Genomic DNA, 19,880 nt, shown 5'->3' with positions numbered 1-19,880 from the left:
CAGTTTCCATTAATTTGGACCAATTTTGTGGTTTGAGTTAGTATTCTATAAAACCTCATCCGTCTCAATAGACTTTAGTTCTGGCGTTAGTACAAACCCAGAACTTCAAAGGTGTTTAAATCATGTGAAGCAAGACTGGAAGAAAATTTTTGCAAAACTCTTTGAACCAAAACCACAAGTATAGCTCAACTCTGCAAGTTCTACTTGAGAAAGGAAACGTGCATATTTTGGGAATGCAAGATTGAGTCATTTATTAATTTAATTTATTGAATGTTTTCTGAATGCAGAGAGAGAGAGATCAATAGTTTTAAAATATGCTGTGCCATTCTGAGATATGTAAAGATATGGTGTCTTATTGGCTGCATGGCCTACTGAAGTAGCTTGTTCGTCGTGAAATATGAAAGCAACCAATAAATAGAAAGCTATAAAATTATGTTTGTTTTAGATTTATTTTAGGATTATTTTTAGTAGTTTTTTCTGATGACAGTTCTCGTCTAAAAATGTACCCATTGATAGGCCATTATGTGGGCAACATAACTATATCTGGTAATGAATATGAATTTTAGTGCTTCCTCCTTCTAGCCGAATTTCTCTTATTGTGCGTTGCATGGAAAGCAACTCTGTACAGCTGACTGGCAAAACGAGGATGGTATGTTGTGTTGTCCTGCTGCAGATCTTGGCTTATGTGAGGCTTGGGAGATATTTCTTTGAGTTGGTTTGTGGAGTGGTTGGGGAAGTGATGTTCATGGCGTCTGAGATGTGTATGTGGGAAAGCATTAAGCTGGCTGTGCTGCTTTAGGGATCTTCCCCCTTATCCTGCTGTTCTCTGGCTGTTTGCTGTGCCAGGAAAACAGCCTTTCATTCTCTAACTTTAATTGTGGAATTGTAGGAGAAGCTGTTGTATTCGGACGCCGACAGCACAGGAAAAATCTTGACATGACTGTCAGAGGTACAGAGGTTCCCAGACAGAGGGGTGAAGATGAAGGGGCAATTGATATATGAAATGTTTGTAACAGTCAATTCACAGTTCTTACCCGAATTTCCTCTTGTTTCTTTCAGTTTCTGGGCATAGCATTTCTTGGAATTGGATTGTGGGCATGGAATGAAAAAGTAAGTTGAATATAACATAAACTCAGTTTTTTTTGTTAGTGACCAATTGACGAGCTATATATTACACACGCTACCCATTCACACACTTTCCATACTGGAGAGAAAATCAGACCCATTGTCAAATGAAACTTTAGCTTGCCTCACCTAGAAGGAGACCTTGGCATCTTTCGGGAGGCTGCTTTGGCGAGAAAGTTCAACTGACAGATGCAGACAGAATAGCCACTGCAGCGCATACATGGAAAGTACAGCACAGAGCTCTCAATGGTACGCAATGTTGGTATGATAGTGTACTCTCATAAAAGGAAGCAAACCAAATGAAAGTGAGTTTTTCTGTTTTTGCCTCTGAATTTACAACACTACTGGTAGCTGTGGCTTAAATTAGTTTACACGCTTACAAAAAATAAGCACAAGACTGAGCTATAGTGTCCCTTCAGTTATCTTTAAAAATAAGTAAATAAATAAAAATAAAAAAATTAGAATGTGCACTAGAATTGCGCAACTGATGCGGTAACTCTTATCCTCTCAGAGATAGGCCTATTAACTCATGTGATTAAAGGTTTGCAGGACTGGGCCCAAATTTGGGAGACTGCTTGGGGATGGAAAGTGAGAAGGAAAGGCAGTGCCAGACTAGAAGGTACAAAACAAATCAATGTGTGTCAGAATCCTAAGTAAAGAGGTCGGTTCGCAACAAGGTAAAAGACCAAAATAATTAAAACTGTTTTCTTCCCCTTTTGTTCTTATTAATAATAAATACCTATGACAACAAGAATATTGTGAGAATTAATTAGATAATGTTTGTAAAGTGCATTGAGGAGGAAAAGCACCATGTTAGTGTTAAGTATTGATATTATGTTCACTACTAAGCTCATAGGTGGGGCTGAACAAACACAGAAATAATAATTGGAAATCCAGGCTCAGCTTTTGCACTAAATATTCAGAATGAATTTGCCTATCTTGGAAGCAAGTCAGTCAGTTGGAGCCTTCTAATCATTCCATGTGTTTTCCTGCTGAATACAGACAATTTAAAACAGGATCTCATTTTAGATGGCTTTGAACGGGCATTGAAGTGCATTAAAAGTCTGTATTGTGCTAGGGCCCCGAGCCTGCAAAGATGTAATCACATGCTTAGCTTTACCTACTACTAGTATTCTAATTGAATTAAATTGAGCTACTCTGTGTGTTAAGCAAAGTATGTCCTTTTGTCTTTGTGGGTTTGAGGCATAAATTAGTAGTATTTGCTTAATTTTGAAATGGCTTCCCAGTTAAGCTTTTTTTTTATAAAGTTCTTTTAGCATTTCATGAAGCAGCAAAAATGATTTTTCCATTATTATAATTGTGGCCTTAGCCTAGAGTCCTAACGTAAAAGGGTTGTTCTGTCAGAATAAGAATTCATTAGGTCTTCAATATAGATCATTAGTGTGAGACTGGATTAGTCTCTTCATGGAGAAATGTATCCAATTAAAAATTATGAATAGCCAGAAACTGCAGCAAACACTTTACTTGAGATGCAGAAACTTAATGTCATGAATTCATTTTAAAACAACCAATAGATTTGAAGAACCGAGTTTAAAAAAACAAAAACAAAACCATAAAAGCAAAGCGAGAGGAGGTACGTGCCAGTTTGGACAGTCTTGGCTGTAGGACTTGTTTCCATAAACGAATAAATAAAAATGTTGCTGTCCTGGGACGAGATTCTTCGCTCAGACACGTGCACTGGAAACCACTGACTTCAGCAGGCATTATGAGTGCATGCTTGGGAAAGTGTAGTGCTTCAGGAATCGTTTGCGGTGTGTTGTAGCCTTGTTGGTCCCAGGGTATTAGAGAGAGATGAGGCAATATCTTCTATACAGAAATTGATCCAATAAAAGATATTGCCTCACCCACCTTGTGCTTTAGAAAGACTGTTTCTTATGTTTAATGTGGTATCATGTAAAGACCCCAGCTAGGGCTGAGGCCTTGTTGTTCGGGGTGCAGTGTAGGCACCTAGTGCGAGAGTATCTTTCCCACAGAGTTTACAGTCTGCGCTGACACGGATTTCTACGGCACTGCTCCTGTGTACCGTTATGTACGGACTTAAGTTTTTGCACAGTTGGAGTTTAAGAAATCACTGTGCTGCTGTAAGTTGTGATTTTGGGGATGCAAATCCAACTCTTCCTTCTGTGGTCATTTGAATTTCTTTCCAGTTAAATGTTATCTGTACACACACTCTGATCATTTCTCTAGTCAAACTTGCCACATCTCAAAGCCTTTTCAGAATGACAAGAAGTAGAGTACCAGATAGTGTACCAAAAGTTGGGTGATATCACTAGCCAAGGTTGGCTGTAATAAAATAATGCACATTTAATTGCAGCCTTATTTACTGCCAGGTGTGAGGAATGCACTGTAGTTCTTCTAGTGATGGTTCCTATGTGGATTCCAAATGCGGTGTGGGTGTGAGGAACGCATTGTGGTTTCACATCCCTTCCTAAGCCCCCAGTTGTTTCTAAAGGAGACTTGAAGACAAACAACATTTTTAAAGAAAATAATTCCCTACATAGTCTCAGTACCTTCCTTGCAGCCTTTAGGGGAGTAATAGAACTCACTTGTCAGACAGTGAATGTTAACTGGTTTGACAGGCAGTTGGCGAGGCCTAAACAAAAAGTGGAAAAATTAGCATCCTAAATCATGAACCTGAAAGAGAGCTGTGAGAAATAAGGAGGCAATGAACCCGAAAGAGAGAGAGAATTCTTAAAGACTAAGTTCACCTCTCTCCACCCGGTCACCCCGGTTTTACTGCTGAATTTTTCTCTTGGAGATTTTTGAGGAAAGATCTTCCCTTCCTTTGCTTTATCCCAGTGAAGATAAAAGATGACGAAGGAAAGATGCGTTAATTGTGCCATGAGACTGTAGATACTCACTTTCAGCAAGTGCTTGTTTGAATCCTTGTTTGGAAATTTGAATCTTGTGCCTATCCCTGGGGCTGCATGCAAATTGGGCAAAACACAAAGCGCACTCTCTGCTCTTGCACATTTCTGGATTTTATATCAGGGGTGGTGGTGTGAATCATTTCAATTATGTGACTCATCATTTAGAGTTTGGTGCCTAAAAGGGCACTGTCAAAATAATTTTTAATGTCCAAGCTCGTGTTAGAACACCTGAAGCTTTTCAATCTGAATGGATTTTAAAAATCTCATTGTACTTTTCTCTGTTTGTGCTGTTAGTTTACTTTGTGAACTCCACTCCTTTATGACAAGGAAACTAGACTAAACTCCCATTTGTTTCCCTCCCGTTCCAAGTAACTAGTGAAATGCTGCTGCTGTTACTGTTGTTTTTTGTGTTTCCAACATGAATGTAACAAAAATTATGGAAACCTAAATTGTGCAAACACCCCCCACATGTGCTCCGGTTTTCAGAGCCTAAATTTTGGAATGAAACAGATTTGGCACATTTAAATTACTGTTGTTCTCTCCCCTATGCTTACTCAAATGCACAAGAATGTGAAATTTTTAATGATTTATATGTGTATCAAAATAGACGCATTTTCCCCATTATAAAGCAATAATGTGGTTGAAAATACTTTCATTTCTCATCACCCTCCAAATATATGTGTTAGTCAGAGATTCCTAGTCATTTGCATGGGCAGGGTATGAGAGATCAGTCCACAGTTTGCAAAGGAGACTATGCTCCAGATGATTCTGTATTTCAATCTTTTTCTTTTCCTCTGACCACCTCCACTACCACTTCCCCTGGTTCAGTGATACTCAGACTTCAGTGATGCAGGAGCCAAATTAGTGATCAACATTACCCAAAAGAGCCAAAGTAGAACGAATTCATTGGTTCATTTGCTATTTTTTTAATATATATTATTCTCACCGCAAAATGACTGACCAAGTATTATTATTTTGTCAACTACATACAATAGGTTAATAACGTAGTAAAGGCATCCTGACTGTTTAATTATTAAATCACACAGCGTTTTAATGATCATGTGCTGCAAAGCGCCGCAGGAGACGCGTTAAAGAGCCACTTATGGCTCCCGAGTCTCAGTCTGAGCATCACTGCTCTAGTTCTTCTCTTTTCCCAGAGAGGGGATCTGTCAGACCACCCCTAAAATTTTCCCTCTGCAGTGCGAGAGGGTGGTTCCTCCTCCAAATCTTTTCCTGTGAAGCCCGCAAAGCGTGGGATGTAGTTTTATTTCCCTGTGTCTTCCCCTTGGATGTCCCTTCTCACTTGTCTCTGCATTCTTCTCTGTACTGTGTCACAGGGACAGTTAAATCAGTGGGGGTTGGAGGCCTGGGGTTGGGAGGAGTGATGGGTGGGGATGGGCCCTCCCTGGGCTCTTGAGCATCTATTTCCTCCTTGCTCCCTTCTGGCTGGGAAAGGAGCAGGCAAACAGTGCTTGTGCAGTGTGGTGAGGAACCCTTTCAACTCCTGCTTAAAAGGCCAGATTTTCTCTCCCCCGAGCTGTGTTTGAGATTACAGTGCTGGGCTGGAGAGAGAGACATTAAAAGGAGCTGCAAGACAACTGGCAGGTCTGGGACAGATCCGAAGCCTCCCTTCCCAGATTGACTCACTATCTAGGAGTCCTCTGCTCTAGTACCATAGGGGTGAAAGTGACCCAGTAAGGGCACTCCAGTGCTGCAGAAGTGCTTGGCCGCCTTGGGAACCTGATACCTCTCAGCCTTGAGGGATGCACCACCAGAACTTTTTCTGCATGTATTGCTGCCTTACGCATTTCTCCCCCATGTTTGTGGAAGGGGATGGCTCCTTCTGTTTCTTTCTGCTGCCTCTCCATGGAATTAGTGCTTAGTTTTTCCATTTGGAGTGGTGTAGGGATGAGCTCAGTCTTTCCCATTGCATGCGCACATCCCCTGTACCCTCGTGTTCTGAAATTGAATGCATAGTGAGAAATAAAGGGCTTTTCATAACTTCATTATGTTGATTTCGCTCCAGTTTCTTATTTTCTCTTCTCTTCCCCCATCTCCACCTCACCTCAGCAGCAGAGGCAAATTCGGACCGGAATTGGCTCAGGGGCACATGTAGATGTTAAGTAGTTAACCAGGAACTCTAACCTACTGCAGACCATTAAGAGGGTGGATGAATATTGCAAACAGCTGAGTTGAAGATCAGCCAGGGAACATATCCTATTCAGTCTCCTTCGGGACTACAACATGTCCCTGGACCAAAGGCATTGTGAGAGGGGGAAAATATTAAAAAACGTGATTTTGCAGAAATGAACTGGTTCCTGGAAAATATTATGCAAACATCTGAACAGTGCACGTGCAGGATAGAAATACAATAGCATTGTCAGGAGAAAAAGTGCATCCCCTTCTTTTCACATCTAAGATATCAATAGTACTGACTTGACCAGCCAGAAATAAAAAGAACAGAGTAGATTATTGTTACTCATGCTGCTGGAAAGGATACTTCATATTTACATAATACAAGGATTTAAAGCTCTTTACAAATGTTTGTCTCCCCTGTGAGGTAGATTTATTGAATAAGTGGAGAATATTAAGTGACTGGTTCAAGGTCACACAGCAAATCAGTAAAGAGCCAGGATTAGAACACAGTACTCATTGATTCTCTGTCCTCTGCTCTACCCTCTTAAAAAAACACCACCACTCCTCCTCCAACATTCAGCTAAAGATATGGTGAAGACAGTGCTGGTCAGTGCTAGGCTCTTCACAGCTCTTCCCAATTTCTCTCATAAATAACCCATTAAATCCACAGAAGTGCTTGAATATTATGGTGACAGGCACTGTCGAAAACTGTAAAACAGACAGGCAGATGTGTGGATAGAAAAGATATATCGACATTCCTATGAGATGGTCCTTCCAATCCTTTTCAGTCATTTAAAATGGAATAATATGCTCCAGTCATTGCCCCACTATTTCAAACAAAATATACTTGTAAATAATGTACCACTAAGGATCTTAAGAGCTTATTTCAAACTGTCCACGAAAGGAGAGGGCTGTAAGATAGCCTACACCGTATTTCATCATTAAGGAGTCTGCTGTCAAAGTACCTGAGAATATCTTTATGTTTAACAACAAACCTCTTGTTTATCATTTATAAACCATGTTTATCATTCAGACTAAAAGCTGTTGTTTTATTGCCAAAACCTCTTTCTGTGTTGTATATCCTGAGTTGTGTATCTCCAGGATGTTGGTAACTGGAGCTTCTGTGTACAGCGAGAGAGAAAATGATCCAACCATACAGAAGAACATGAGAGCAAATTATATAGCATGTGCTCCACAGAGCTCCTCTGTCCTGAGGCATAGCTCAATGTTACCTATTCAAGGCTGGTGATGACCAAAAGTGGGCAGGCAAAACTGGTGTGTAAAGGGACAATATATATTAGCAGGTAATGCTGCTTCTGTCTCTGGCTCAATACAGGTTAGAAATTGGTTACTCTGAGGAGTCTCCCCTTGTATATGCTCTCCTTCTATAACAGGCGAGGAAAAGAACAGAGACTAGGGCAAATTAGAGCTACAGTATTATAGATCTTAAGTGACCAGCATTTTGAGCTCTGGCCTCTTATGAACCCTGCTAAACCAGAAGATCCAGAAAGGCATCTAGCTTTGTGTCCTTAGGGGTCAGTACAGATTATGAAAAGAATGCAAATACATATGAGCTTTATTTAGCTGGGTTCTATTTCCGCTGCCTTTAGTGGGGGCATGACTGAGCCTTGTATGCTATAAAATGATTGCAGAGGGGTATATCTTGTTCTCACTTCTGTGAGTGTAAATCCGGAGTAACTCCACTGAAGTCACTAGAAATACTCCCGATTTACATATTGTAAGTCAGAGTAGAATTTGGCTGAGACCATCTCCATAGGATTTGAATGTTGTGGTGGTTTGATTTTAAATAAGCCCAAAGTCTCTTACGACATCGGATTAAAAAAAGTATGTGCCATTAAATAACAATGTTCACCCTTTCGATGGTAGTTTTTATTTAAAAAAGAAAATGTTGAGAACACCCCTGCTCCATCTCCCACGTTAGCCCTCCCCAGAACTAGTGTGTGTTAAGATGTCATCTGGGATCTGTGTGTGTGTGTGTGTGTGTGTATATATATATATATATATATATATATATATATATATATATATATATACACATACATAAAGAGCTATTGTAACACAAGACTATATGTAGTTTTTCTTTTTAAGGCAGAGTTTCCTTTAACACTCTAGTTACTATAGGTCCTTAAGGAAACTGTGTATGTGCAGAACTTGGGTAGGTCATTGTTTTATCATGCAGAACTTTCCTTTTATTCCTAGAGCAAAGGGTCTGTTTCCTGACCTATGGCTGGTTGGGTCACAAGAGACCCCCTTGGGACTGCCACCTGATGTGCTGAGACTACCTCTGAGCCTGTTTTCCTTGGCATCTTGGGACTTCTGTACCCTGCCTTGTTGAGCCAGACACGCTAGCCTGCTGCAAACACAGACCCAGGTCTGAACCATGTTCCCCAAAAGCTGCAGGCTTAACTGAAAACAGCTTAAGAAGTGCTCCTGTCTCTAGCACCCAGATACCCAGTTCCCAATGGGATCCAAACCCCAATTAAATCTGTTTTACTTTGTATAAAACTTATACAGGATAAACTCATAAATTGTCTGCCCTCTATAACACTGATAGACAGAGATGCACAGCTGTTTGCTCCCACAGGTATTAATACTTGCTCTGGGTTAATTAATAAGCAAAAAGTGATTTTATTAAATATAAAAAGTAGGATTTAAGTGGTTCCAAGTAATAACCGAAAGAACAAAGTAAATTACCAAGCAAAATAAAACAAAAACATGCAAGTCTAAGCCTAATACAGTAAGAAACTGATTACAGATGAAACCTCATCCTCAGAGATGTTCCCATAAGCTTCTTTCACAGACTAGACTCCTTTCTAGTCTGGGCCCAGACCTTTCCCCTGGTACAGCCCTTGTTCCAGCTCAAGTGGTAGCTAGGGGATTTCTCATGACTGCCGTCCCCTTTGTTCTGTTCCACCCCCTTATATCTTTTGCACAAGGCGGGAATCCTTTGTCCCTCTTTGGGTTCCCACCCCTCCTTCTAAATGGAAAAGCACCAGGTTAAAAATGGATTCCAGTTCAGGTGACATGATCATATGTCACTGTAAGACTTCATTACCCACTTGCCAGCACACAGGTATACAGGAAGACTTACAAGTAACCAGAGCCATTTACAGCCAATTGTCCTGGTTAATGGGAGCCATCAAGATTCCAAGCCATCATTAATGGCTCACACTTTGCATAATTACAATAGGACCTCCGCATTATATTTCATATTTCTAGTTTTAGATACAAGAGTGATACATTTATACAAATTGGATGACCACACTCAGTAGACTATAAGCTTTGTAATGATACTTTACCAGAGACCTTTTGTATGAAGCATATTCCAGTTACATTAGAGTCACACTCATCGGCATATTTTCATAAAATCATATAGAGTGCAACGTCACATGTACCTCCAAGGCTAGACTTTTTCATGGATCTGTCTGTTTTCTTGTTTCAGGCATATCCATAGAGCTGTTGCAGTGCCTCCTTTGTAGGATATACATAATAAGAGTTGGAAGCAAGCCTAGTGGTATGCTTTCTATAACTTGCTGGAAATGCCAAGGGACGATGATTGTTTCAGCTCGCACACCAACCAGCCTGTTTCAGACCAGGATGACTGTCGGCATTATTCTGTCATATTACGCCATTAAGTCTATTTTGGTCTTCCTAGTGACTGACAAAAAGACTAGCACTGTGGCTACAACTTCACTTGGAGCTGGGGGTGTGATTCCCAGCTCGAGTAGACAGTCTCATGCTAGTTTAGCTAAAAATACTAGTGTAGCTGTGGTAGCATGGGGAGTAGTGAGTGGTGGCATGGGCTACCTGCCCCGTGTACCTACCCATAGAGTCCCGGTGGGTTTGTGCTCAGGGCAGCCAGACCATGCTGCCGCTTGCTGCTGCCCGTTCTACCATGGCTATGCTAGTGCTTTTAGCATGCTTGCTTGATGACACCTAGTGCAAGTATAACATTCTGCTGAGGGGTACCCAGTGCTGTGAGCCACTGTTACATTCTGCCTTGGCAAGAGTGAGCTAGGCAGGAGATTAGAGACTGTCTGCTCCCTGCCACACCGGTCTGTCTTCCTCACCAGTAAACAGCCCTAGGCTCTCCCATGCCAAACCTTGCTTAGCAGGCAATGATCTTCAAACTCTAGCGCCCATGCTCCACAGAGATGTTTCTTGGCAAGGCACAGCCCCGCCACAGGACACTCACAGAAGATATTAAGTTTGCTGCTCTTTTTAAAAGAATCAGTGGATTACAGCTTATTAGTAACATAAGTGGTAAACACACCCTTCCCTTCAAACACAGGACTGAGTTGGTTTATAATAAAAATAAACTTGTTTTATTAATATAATGACTTAGGTTAAATGACACCAAGTAGTAGGAACAAAGATAGAGATGGTTACAAACAAATAAAAGTAAAAATAAACTTTCTGATGGCTATGACGTAACTTAACATGTTGCAGTCTTTATTCAAGATAGCTTCATCACTAATCTTCCTTTTCCAGCAATAGCCGACTGATTCTTAGCCAGGATCACCACAGAGTCCTTGTCTCCTCAGCTGAAGGATGATCCGGAGTCTTTCTGTGTGTCCTTACATATCAAAGTTTGCATTTCATTTCAAGGGTCAAATTGATCCCCTGGGGGTCAGTCTCCTGTCTCTTCCAGGGGATTGACTCCATCCTGATTAAGGTGTCTGTTGGTGTATTCCAGTGTGATGCATCCTGCTGCAATTTTACAACGTAAATGTTCTCTTCCTGCAACCTCCACTATGAATGAACAGCCCATTGAATTTGGCCACACATGGTTTGAGGTGCTGGCCTCTTCCCTTTGTCTTGAGAAGACCTGTTTATCAACTCCCCCTGACGTACCTGGTTTAAACACCTTTTAGTCACAGACTTTAAAGCCCTTCAAAGTGAGTGTCCATAATTCCACACGCAGCATTGTCACATACATTTCACAATGATATTACTAACCAGTGTGTCATTTGTTTTCAAATAATATTTCAAAAAACACATTGTGTACAAGTACCATTGCAGTAGGGGGTATGGTGTGAACACAGGGGTGCCTAGGTCACAGTGAGTATGTGTACTTGACCTGGGCATCATTCCCCCAGCTCCAAACGTAGCCCTACCCTATGTCTGTGTGTGTGTGTGTGTGTGTGTGTGTGTATATATATAAAAAATTATAAATATAAATAAAATGGGACAGGCGATAATGTCTGTGTCCAGGCAGGAGGATGGTAGGAAGGAGAGAGATCTGTTCCAGGAGGATGACATCCATGCTATTGGGTTCTAGCATGTACTCCAGCCCTGGGTTGCATCATGTCTTTGTTGTTGTTGTTCCTGTCCTCTAATATGCAGTCTTTTTCCAGGTGGTGTGAAAGGAGGAATGGTACGAGACCATAGCACTTTTCCGGCCATCTTACGGTCTCTAAGTCAGCACCAGAATCCTGATAGTCTTAGTGCAGGCTTGCAAGAATAGGGAAAGGGCTCCCTGCATTCTCTCCTCATCCTTGCACGTCTCAAGATCAGCCAGAATTTGTCCCAGAGCATTTAAGAAAAAACAAAATAATACCTTCTCAGGAATGCTGCTGTCATCACAATCCACCTGAGTTCTGCTCCATAGCTGGAGATGGCATGCAGGCTGGTTATTTCTGGTTGTTCTGTCAGGAACGCTGCATATCCTGTTTTCAACGAGCCATATCACAGCTCTTATGTTTGAATAATGTGACACATCACCCCTGATTTAAAATCCCTAAGAGATTCTAAATTAATTGCCAAGTTTTATTGCTAACTATTGAGTCACCAGCTGCTCTCCGCTTACTCAGCAGAGGTTTTGTCACTACTACTAACTGAGGTCTGAATTGGCCGGCTATCTAGTCTGCCCAAGATATAACCTAAAATCTTTAGGAGGAAGGGCCCATAATAACTACTACCCACAACTGAGGAACTTGCTTCCTATGTCTGAGTAGTATCCACTTTCTGCATTTAAAATCAAATTAAAGAAATGTCAGCTGTTGCCTTTGATGGCTTTTTAGACCATAACATTTGTAATTGTGTTGTTTATGTAAGAACTTAACTTGCTACTCCAAAATATAAAGCACATAAATGTTGTTCACAATAGCTAACAAAAATAGACTAATCTTCCTCCCACCCCATTAGCTACTTTGACCTCCTGGCAAATTAATCCCACATAGCTGTATGCGGCATGATACACTCTGCGCATTTTGTTGTTCACACTGTATCTTATTGTTTCAGTGCATACAGTGCATTGAAAGGAAATGTCCATCTTTTCATCTGCTGTGCATCCAAGAGCTTATTAATTTTGCTCTTTGATACATGCCGAAGAACATTCATTTGATGATGATCTCTGTATTTTAAAGGAAAAGCAAAAGCAGACTCATTGCACAATAAAAGGCCAGACACATCTGTTATTCCTTGGCATTGTTTTTTTTCCCAGGGAGTGCTGTCCAATATCTCGTCCATTACTGACCTGGGAGGCTTTGATCCAGTTTGGCTCTTCCTTGTGGTAGGAGGAGTCATGTTCATTTTGGGATTTGCAGGATGCATTGGAGCTTTGCGAGAAAATACCTTCCTTCTCAAGTTTGTAAGTAACCTTGGCAATTTCTGGATTCATCAATTACATAAGTTAAACCATGTCCTAAGTTGTTGCTTAACTGTGGCGGTCTCGTAAAATGCTTTTGGGGATATTTGACACAAGTGTGTTGTATTTCTCTACTAAGTCAGTTTTTCCCTATCTTTAAACAATGAAGCTATTAAAGAGCTTGTAATTCAAATTGCTTATGTTTTTGGGCTTTAACTTGCGTGATGCAATCCTGTTAAGAGCCATAATGCAAAGCATATGCCTTTTATAAGGATCCAATCTAATGCGTGGCCTTTCTCTCACTAAAGGAGAGAACCTACTTTAATAGTGTACGTATTGAGCTTTGAAAGCCCATAATGAGATGCCTGTGTAACATGTGGGGGGCTGTGAATACTCTAGCAAATGTGGCCCACGTGATCATTGGTGTGGGAGTGCAGGCCCCAGGGTGTTGCTCATGGTACAGAAGAGACAATATTGAGTTATATAGGGGATTATTTATTGAGGTCCTGGGACCCTGTAGATGTCCTTGGCTCTGTACAACCCAGACTAATTCAACACAGCCCTGTATTGCTTAATGACGGCACTGCTCAGAGTCTCCCTTGGCCTGGACTATTAGTCATGAAAGGGACTGCAGGCAGGTTCCAGCAGCCAATGTGCCATCTTGAGCTGAGCAGCCTGGTTTGTCTGTCTTTTGGAAACCACGCTCCCTGTGGGGCATATCTTCAAGTTAAAGATGTGTGACTGCAGGCTAGTCTGTTTTACACAAGTTTAGTGTGATCCCAATTCACCCTTTTGGCTCCTGGCAAGCTGTCGTCTAATCTACGCCATCACCACCATAAACTGTTAAATGTACATGAAAAAGCTTCCTGCTAAACAACTACTTCCCGGTGCCATGTTTGGCTCCCGGGGTGGAAGTGCTGTATAGAGGGAGGAGGTGGTTCTTAGTTACTGTTCTCAAGGCCTTTCTATAAAGTAGCCTGAGCTAGTTCCAATTTACTTGTGTGTTGCTAGAAAATTAAAGTAACTTTCTTGTTCCTTCCTTCCTTTGCTTCTCTGAACTCCTCTAAAATGAACATATCTGCCAATAGCTTCCTAGTCAGTAGCTGCAGGAAAAATTAAAAATGCATCTGATTGAACAAAAAAAAAAGATACTAAAATGAGAATCACAGGCACAGTTGCAAAATGGAGAGAGTTGTAATATATCCAGATCATGTGGAATTTTTTAAACTCCAGAGAAAGTGGCATGTCATTAGTAATGCCTGTGGCATTCACTGCATTTGCATTTGCATTAATCGTAATGAACTTACTTGGTTTTAATGTGATTATAATGAGTAATTCCACAGACATTCCTTTGTAACTTAGTCATTAATTAATTTCTGCTGTTATCAGTGTTGGCTTTAAATGCTTCCTTAGGCCAAACTATACAGACCTAGGTGCCAGTAGATTGATTTCTGCACCTAATTTTTGGCACCCAAAGAAGTGAACTGATTTTCAGTGGTACCATTGGCTGCTCAACACCTTTGAAAATGTAGGTGCCTAAATATGGATTTATTATCATATTATCAGAGGGGAGGGCCTAAGGGAGTCCCATTTACATTCACACCTAACTGCCTTGGGTCCTTTTGAAAATCCCGGCTGAGGTGTCCAACTTTCGGCACCCAACTTTGAAAATGTTGGTCTTTAAGGGCCAGACAGAACTGTACTATCAGCTGGTTATGAATAACGTTTTTAAAATAGTTTCCTGTGGGTAGGAGTACATTGAGCATGTGTTAATAAGCCTGCTGAAACTGACAAAACATCCAGTTTCAGGTCATTCAAATTCTGATTATTTGTAAGCCTTGGAAAATAAGCCTTTAGCCACAGAGGCAAAATAGTCCTTTCTTCTAATTTTTTTTTTCTCTTCTTCCTCATAGTTTTCTGTATTCCTGGGAATTATTTTCTTCCTGGAGCTCACTGCTGGTGTTCTGGCATTTGTTTTCAAAGACTGGATCAAAGACCAGCTGTATTTCTTTATAAACAATAACATCAGAGCATACAGAGATGACATTGATTTGCAAAACCTTATAGACTTCACACAGGAATATGTAAGTTGGACTCTGTCACTTTAAAACAAAGTTCACACTTTAAAGGAAGACTTTTTCTACTTTTACTTCTCGTCTGTTGCCTTTTGCAAGTAGCCACAAAAATGCTCTAGAATAGAATACTTCACACATATATGTAGCAATTACTTAATGGCACTTTTATAGACACATCTGAATCCTCACAACAGACACATTTGAGGTCAGACTAGTTATTAACCCCATTTTATAGATGGGAGAAGTGAAGTAAAAGGCTAGGTGAATTGTCTAAAAGTCACTGAGGAAGTCTGTGGTAGATCCAGAATTAGAAATTGCAAGTTCCTGATGTCCGTTCTTGTGCTCTAGGCCACTAGACCACATAGCTTTCCTAACCAGAAGTTTCTGAAGACTTCTCCATTGTTCATGGAGATTTAAACTATTTCATTACTGTAAGAGTTGCAACTAGAGCTAAGTGATTTTTCAGTTCAGTGGCCGAAATGAAAAACCCAAAAGAAAATTCAGTTAGTTTTGAATGGAAACTGATCTTTTTTCCTGTTTTTTTTGTTTTGTTTTTGTTTTTGACAAAATGAAAAGCCAAAAAAATTGAGTTCAAATTGAAACAAAACATTTCAAAACAAAATCTCAATTCAAAATGGCATTTTTGGAATTATTGTTTATTGGGCCTGGGGACAGAAATTAACTGAATTATATCCAAATTTGCAAATAATTTTGGTGCCCCCAAAATGCATTTTTTGGGCAAACTTACTTTATTCACTGAAAAGATTTTTGCCCATCTCTAGTTGTAGCACCCGTACAATGCTTTTTATTTTATTGAGACTGATTGAAAATACAGTCAGTTCTGTGATGGGACTTGACATCCAGTTAGCAGGGCTAGAATTCTATGCCACACTTCAGGATAGGAGGAGGAGAATTACTTATCTAAGTGACACTGCTGGGGAAATTCTAAAGTCTATTGAATGTAATTAGCCTAGTTGGAATTGGGCCACTATTGAAGTTCTCCTCATGAGAAATCTGCAAATGGCTCCTATCTCTCTGTCTTAGAGAGAGTTGGTAAAATTTAGAGTGTGGTGTGTGAGGCGGTACAAGTTAAGTTAAACCTACATGTATCCACTTACCGACATGCAAGGGAATCAAAGTGGGTGTAAGTTACACACCAAGGAGCTGTCTGAAGAAGTAAACGAAGCAGGGAATGGCCTATGCTGAGCACCCCATTCTTATGCTCTTTAGCTCTTTCTTGCTACACCCCTCTCTCCTGGCACTTCAGCTTATGAGCCTGCTTCCTTACACATCACCTTTGAATTTGGCCCTGTGTGTCTAAGGGCCTGAGTGCTAGCTGACTGCCATCCAAGGGATATCCACCCACCAAAATGAATTCATTTATGTTCATGTTTGAATAGGTCATAATTTTGTTTTTTCCCCTCGAGAGAGTGAATAAGTGACGGGATGCGCAGAGCCTTACACATTGTGTTGGATCTGACCTAGCTTGGTGGTGGCCACAAATCTTTGTCTGGTGTGAAATGAAAGGGTCTCAGTGCAATTTGTAGTGAACGGGGTGTCCACGTAATTAAAAACTGCCATCATAACTGAATTCCTTGTTAGCAAACAATCTCCGCAGAGATACCGAAGGTGAACTGAGCATGGAAACCAAACTGCCTTCTCAGCCCTAGAGGAGGTAACAGCTGAAGGCCCTGTGGAGGAACCTCGCTTTGCTGCTGTACGTGCTGTGCCATATATGTGGAAAAGGGACGTTGACTGGCACTGTCAAACACTTTTTATACATGCTTAGTTCAATTTAAAATTAATATAGATTAACACTGGACCAGATCCTCAACCGGTGTAAATCAAAGCCGCTCTGTTGGCTTCCAGTGGAGACATGTCCACATACAGCAGCTGATTGTCTGGCTCATTGGTGTATCGTACTGAAGATTCAGTTACTTGAGACATTTGGCCCTTCGTGGGTGGGTTCTGTCCGCATACAATCCTTAACAGGGAGTTATTGTAACAGTGATTTAAGACCCACTTTCCAGGATGGGACTGGGAGTGAATTTTGATTTTTCTTCATTGCCAGATACCCTCTAATCTCCCGGTGTGTGGTGTTGCTGGTGACATTCCTTCACGTGCAGAGTCAGAGTGTTCTCATGCTTGTGTGTTTCCTCTAGTGGCAGTGCTGTGGCGCCTTCGGAGCTGACGACTGGAACCTCAATATTTACTTCAATTGCACGGATTCCAACGCGAGTCGAGAGCGCTGTGGCGTGCCGTTTTCATGCTGTACTAAAGATCCTGCCGTGAGTGCGTTGCCAAGAGGGTGGTGTGGTTCTTCTGCTCCTGACTTAAATCACTGCCACACGATATGGTGCCTTCTGTTAGGGGGGTTGTGTGTGTGTGTGTGAGCGAGATGTCTGTTTATTTTAGCCCTTGCTTTTCCTGTCCACTTCAAGGTTTAACTAGCAGCTCAACCTTGTGCAGTCAACATCAGTTTGATCTCCAGTCCTGAGAGATGACTTCAGAAGTCTCCATCTTAAGCTTTGTACTTGCTGTTTTTCATTTGAATGAGGAACTCACTGCCTTGGCTGGGTGCATGTGTTGTTTTTAGCACAGCTAAGGGTCGTAGCCTGGCCTTGGTTAGATGATGGTTGCTTTCAGTTTAGTACCAGGCTGTTTCACCCCCACCCCTATTCCCAGAGGCTCTAAGGCTGAACACTTAGAGGAAGAAATAATATTTTTAACAGACATGTCTATTGGTTATTATTTGCTTTACTTACCTTTTATATTGTGGTAGGCCACCATGAGGTTGGGTCCCAGTGTGCTAGGCAAATCTAGAATACATTACAGTCAAAGCCTCAAAGAACTTAATGTGTTTTACTATTGAATTTGAGACAAGATTGGAAATCCTTCTTCTCTCTCTTCCCTCACAGATTTGTTGTGTGACTGACTTTGCTTTAACGATAACAACTAGGCCTGTGTGCTGGGTGGTGGGCACCTTTATCATGCAGTCAGCTGAAGTGAAGATGATCTGTTTGAGGGAGATGCTTGTTTAATGAAGTTTCGTAGCATTTTATGATGGATACAATTCCATGTTGTCGCTTCACTTATAATGCGCAAACAAGCTCAGGGTGCATTTTTACCTGTGAGATATGATCGATAATATGGGAGACAGGTTACTGACTGTCCAGGATTTGGTATAGGGATACATTAGTGCACCTATAGATTATTTTGTGACTAATGTTACACATTATGTAGACTTTCTGTTGATTAAAAACCAACCTACCTTTTCTAGTGTCATCTAGTTTGTCAGTAATGGCTTTCTTTCCATGATGAGTGAATTTTACTTCCTCGCTTTGAGTACTGTAGCATTGCCTGAAGCTAGGCAGGGGCCCATAGGTCCCACAGAAGCTTTCTGCTCCTGCTAATCCATCTCAGACTTCACTTTGCAACATCATTTGCTATTCTTGTCCTCCTCCTCTCCTGAGAGGTGACTGCCATTTGCACAACGCTGTCCTAGTTGCTCTGTGATGTGAACAAGCATTCACAATAATCTGAAGCCACCATCCAACCAGTCACCTTATTTTTTGAACATTTTCAAGCAAACTGGAAAATAGATTATGCAAATGTGTTACATTTCTGTACCACTTGGACACTACCCCTTACATACACACAAACTGCTTGTCATAACCCAGTTTTTAAAATATATTTGTTAGAAAACAAAACCAACAATATCCTTATAAATACCTAATCCATGCAAAAATTGTCCCAACATCTTTGTGTGTGTGTGTGGGGGGGGGGGCATCTGGGGAAGATGTACAATAACTGTAGAATTAAAAAATAAATTTCAGTCCTGTTCACTGTAAAGAAGCAGCACGATTGATCAGTGAAATAACGGATCTCTCCATTCTATAGATTGTGTCCACAAGTGTTCAGAGTCATCTTGTAACAAAGCTACAAGTCCTGCAGTTGTAGCAGGATGCCTAGGTTTAACAACTCCGATATCCCCCCTTTCCAGACACAAGCCACTGTGTGGTATGCTCTGTTTTTTGGATGTCTTGCCAGCTTCCCATAACTTTAGGAAGCAATCTGTATATCCAGTGTCTCAAAATATGACCAGATCCTAAGGGGAATGCACAGTCAAAGAAATCTTGTAATTTTAGAATGAAAGGTCTACAAATAAAGTCTGTATGATGGGTTTCCCCCGCACCCCCACCCCTGGATGTGAAACGAGCTCCCACGTATCGGGGATTACCATCCTATGCCATTGTGTTGGATAGGTCTTCTGAACACTAGAAAGTAATAGGAGGTGAATTTATTTCCATATTGTACTTAATTCTTATAAACGCTAATGCTTAATTCCTGCATCGGTCATTCAAGAAGCCCTAGTAAAATGGTGTAATCAACATATACTGAAAAGAATAGGGCAGGGGTTCTCTCTGCTTGCAAATAGGAGTGAAGTGTCATCTCCTGAGGAGGGTCAGTTCCCCAAGTTTTACCTTCCATTGTTTTGCTTGACAATTGCCTTGTGCCTCCAGACTCTTTAAGAAACTTCATGAAGGTCAAGGGAAGCACTGGGGCTGTTTAGACTTACAAGTTACAAGTTAAAAGTAATCTGCAAGAGTTACAAGTAATCTGCAAGACTGAATGAATCCCAAGTTTAGGTGGCAAAGGTCCCACTTAAGCAGGGCAGAAGGCATTCAGAGCCGGAAGGAGCTTACAATCCACCTGTGTCAAATTCTCTTGATGCTTTCTCCTCTGTTGAAAATACACTGCAATGCATTGTTCTCTCATACAACAGTTACTGGGGTCGGGAGAGCAATTCTCCATCCCCCGCAGGGTGAGAGTCATGTGCACCTTGGGTGGGGAAAGCTCAGCCCCAGGGATCTCACTGCATCTGAGGAAACTGGTGACTTTATTGAATGGTGCCTTCAACAAACTAGAAAATACCAAGAGGCATAATTTACTGGTTGTGGGCCAGAGTGAGATTATTATTATTATTATTTTTTTTAAATGTGCTGGATGTCACCCCTGCTGGGACCTATAACTGGCCTTGGC

At 41.1% G+C, this 19,880-nt stretch overlaps 1 protein-coding gene across 3 annotated transcripts in view; it reads left to right on the top strand.

Moving 5' to 3' along the window:
• The window catches only part of TSPAN5 (tetraspanin 5), a 117,791-nt gene that overhangs the window by 90,212 nt on the left and 7,699 nt on the right, over positions 1-19,880 (top strand). For all 3 annotated transcript variants that reach the window (XM_073340760.1, XM_073340758.1, XM_073340759.1), the window contains 4 exons: positions 1,060-1,110; positions 12,619-12,765; positions 14,676-14,846; positions 17,000-17,125. In XM_073340760.1, the coding sequence (XP_073196861.1) occupies positions 1,060-1,110; positions 12,619-12,765; positions 14,676-14,846; positions 17,000-17,125 (495 nt within the window). The remainder of the gene's footprint in view (positions 1-1,059; positions 1,111-12,618; positions 12,766-14,675; positions 14,847-16,999; positions 17,126-19,880) is intronic.

The sequence above is a fragment of the Lepidochelys kempii genome, chromosome 4 (genome assembly GCF_965140265.1).
Source record: "Lepidochelys kempii isolate rLepKem1 chromosome 4, rLepKem1.hap2, whole genome shotgun sequence".
Lineage (NCBI taxonomy): Eukaryota > Metazoa > Chordata > Testudines > Cheloniidae > Lepidochelys > Lepidochelys kempii.
This window is presented reverse-complemented; position numbering and strand designations above follow the sequence as displayed.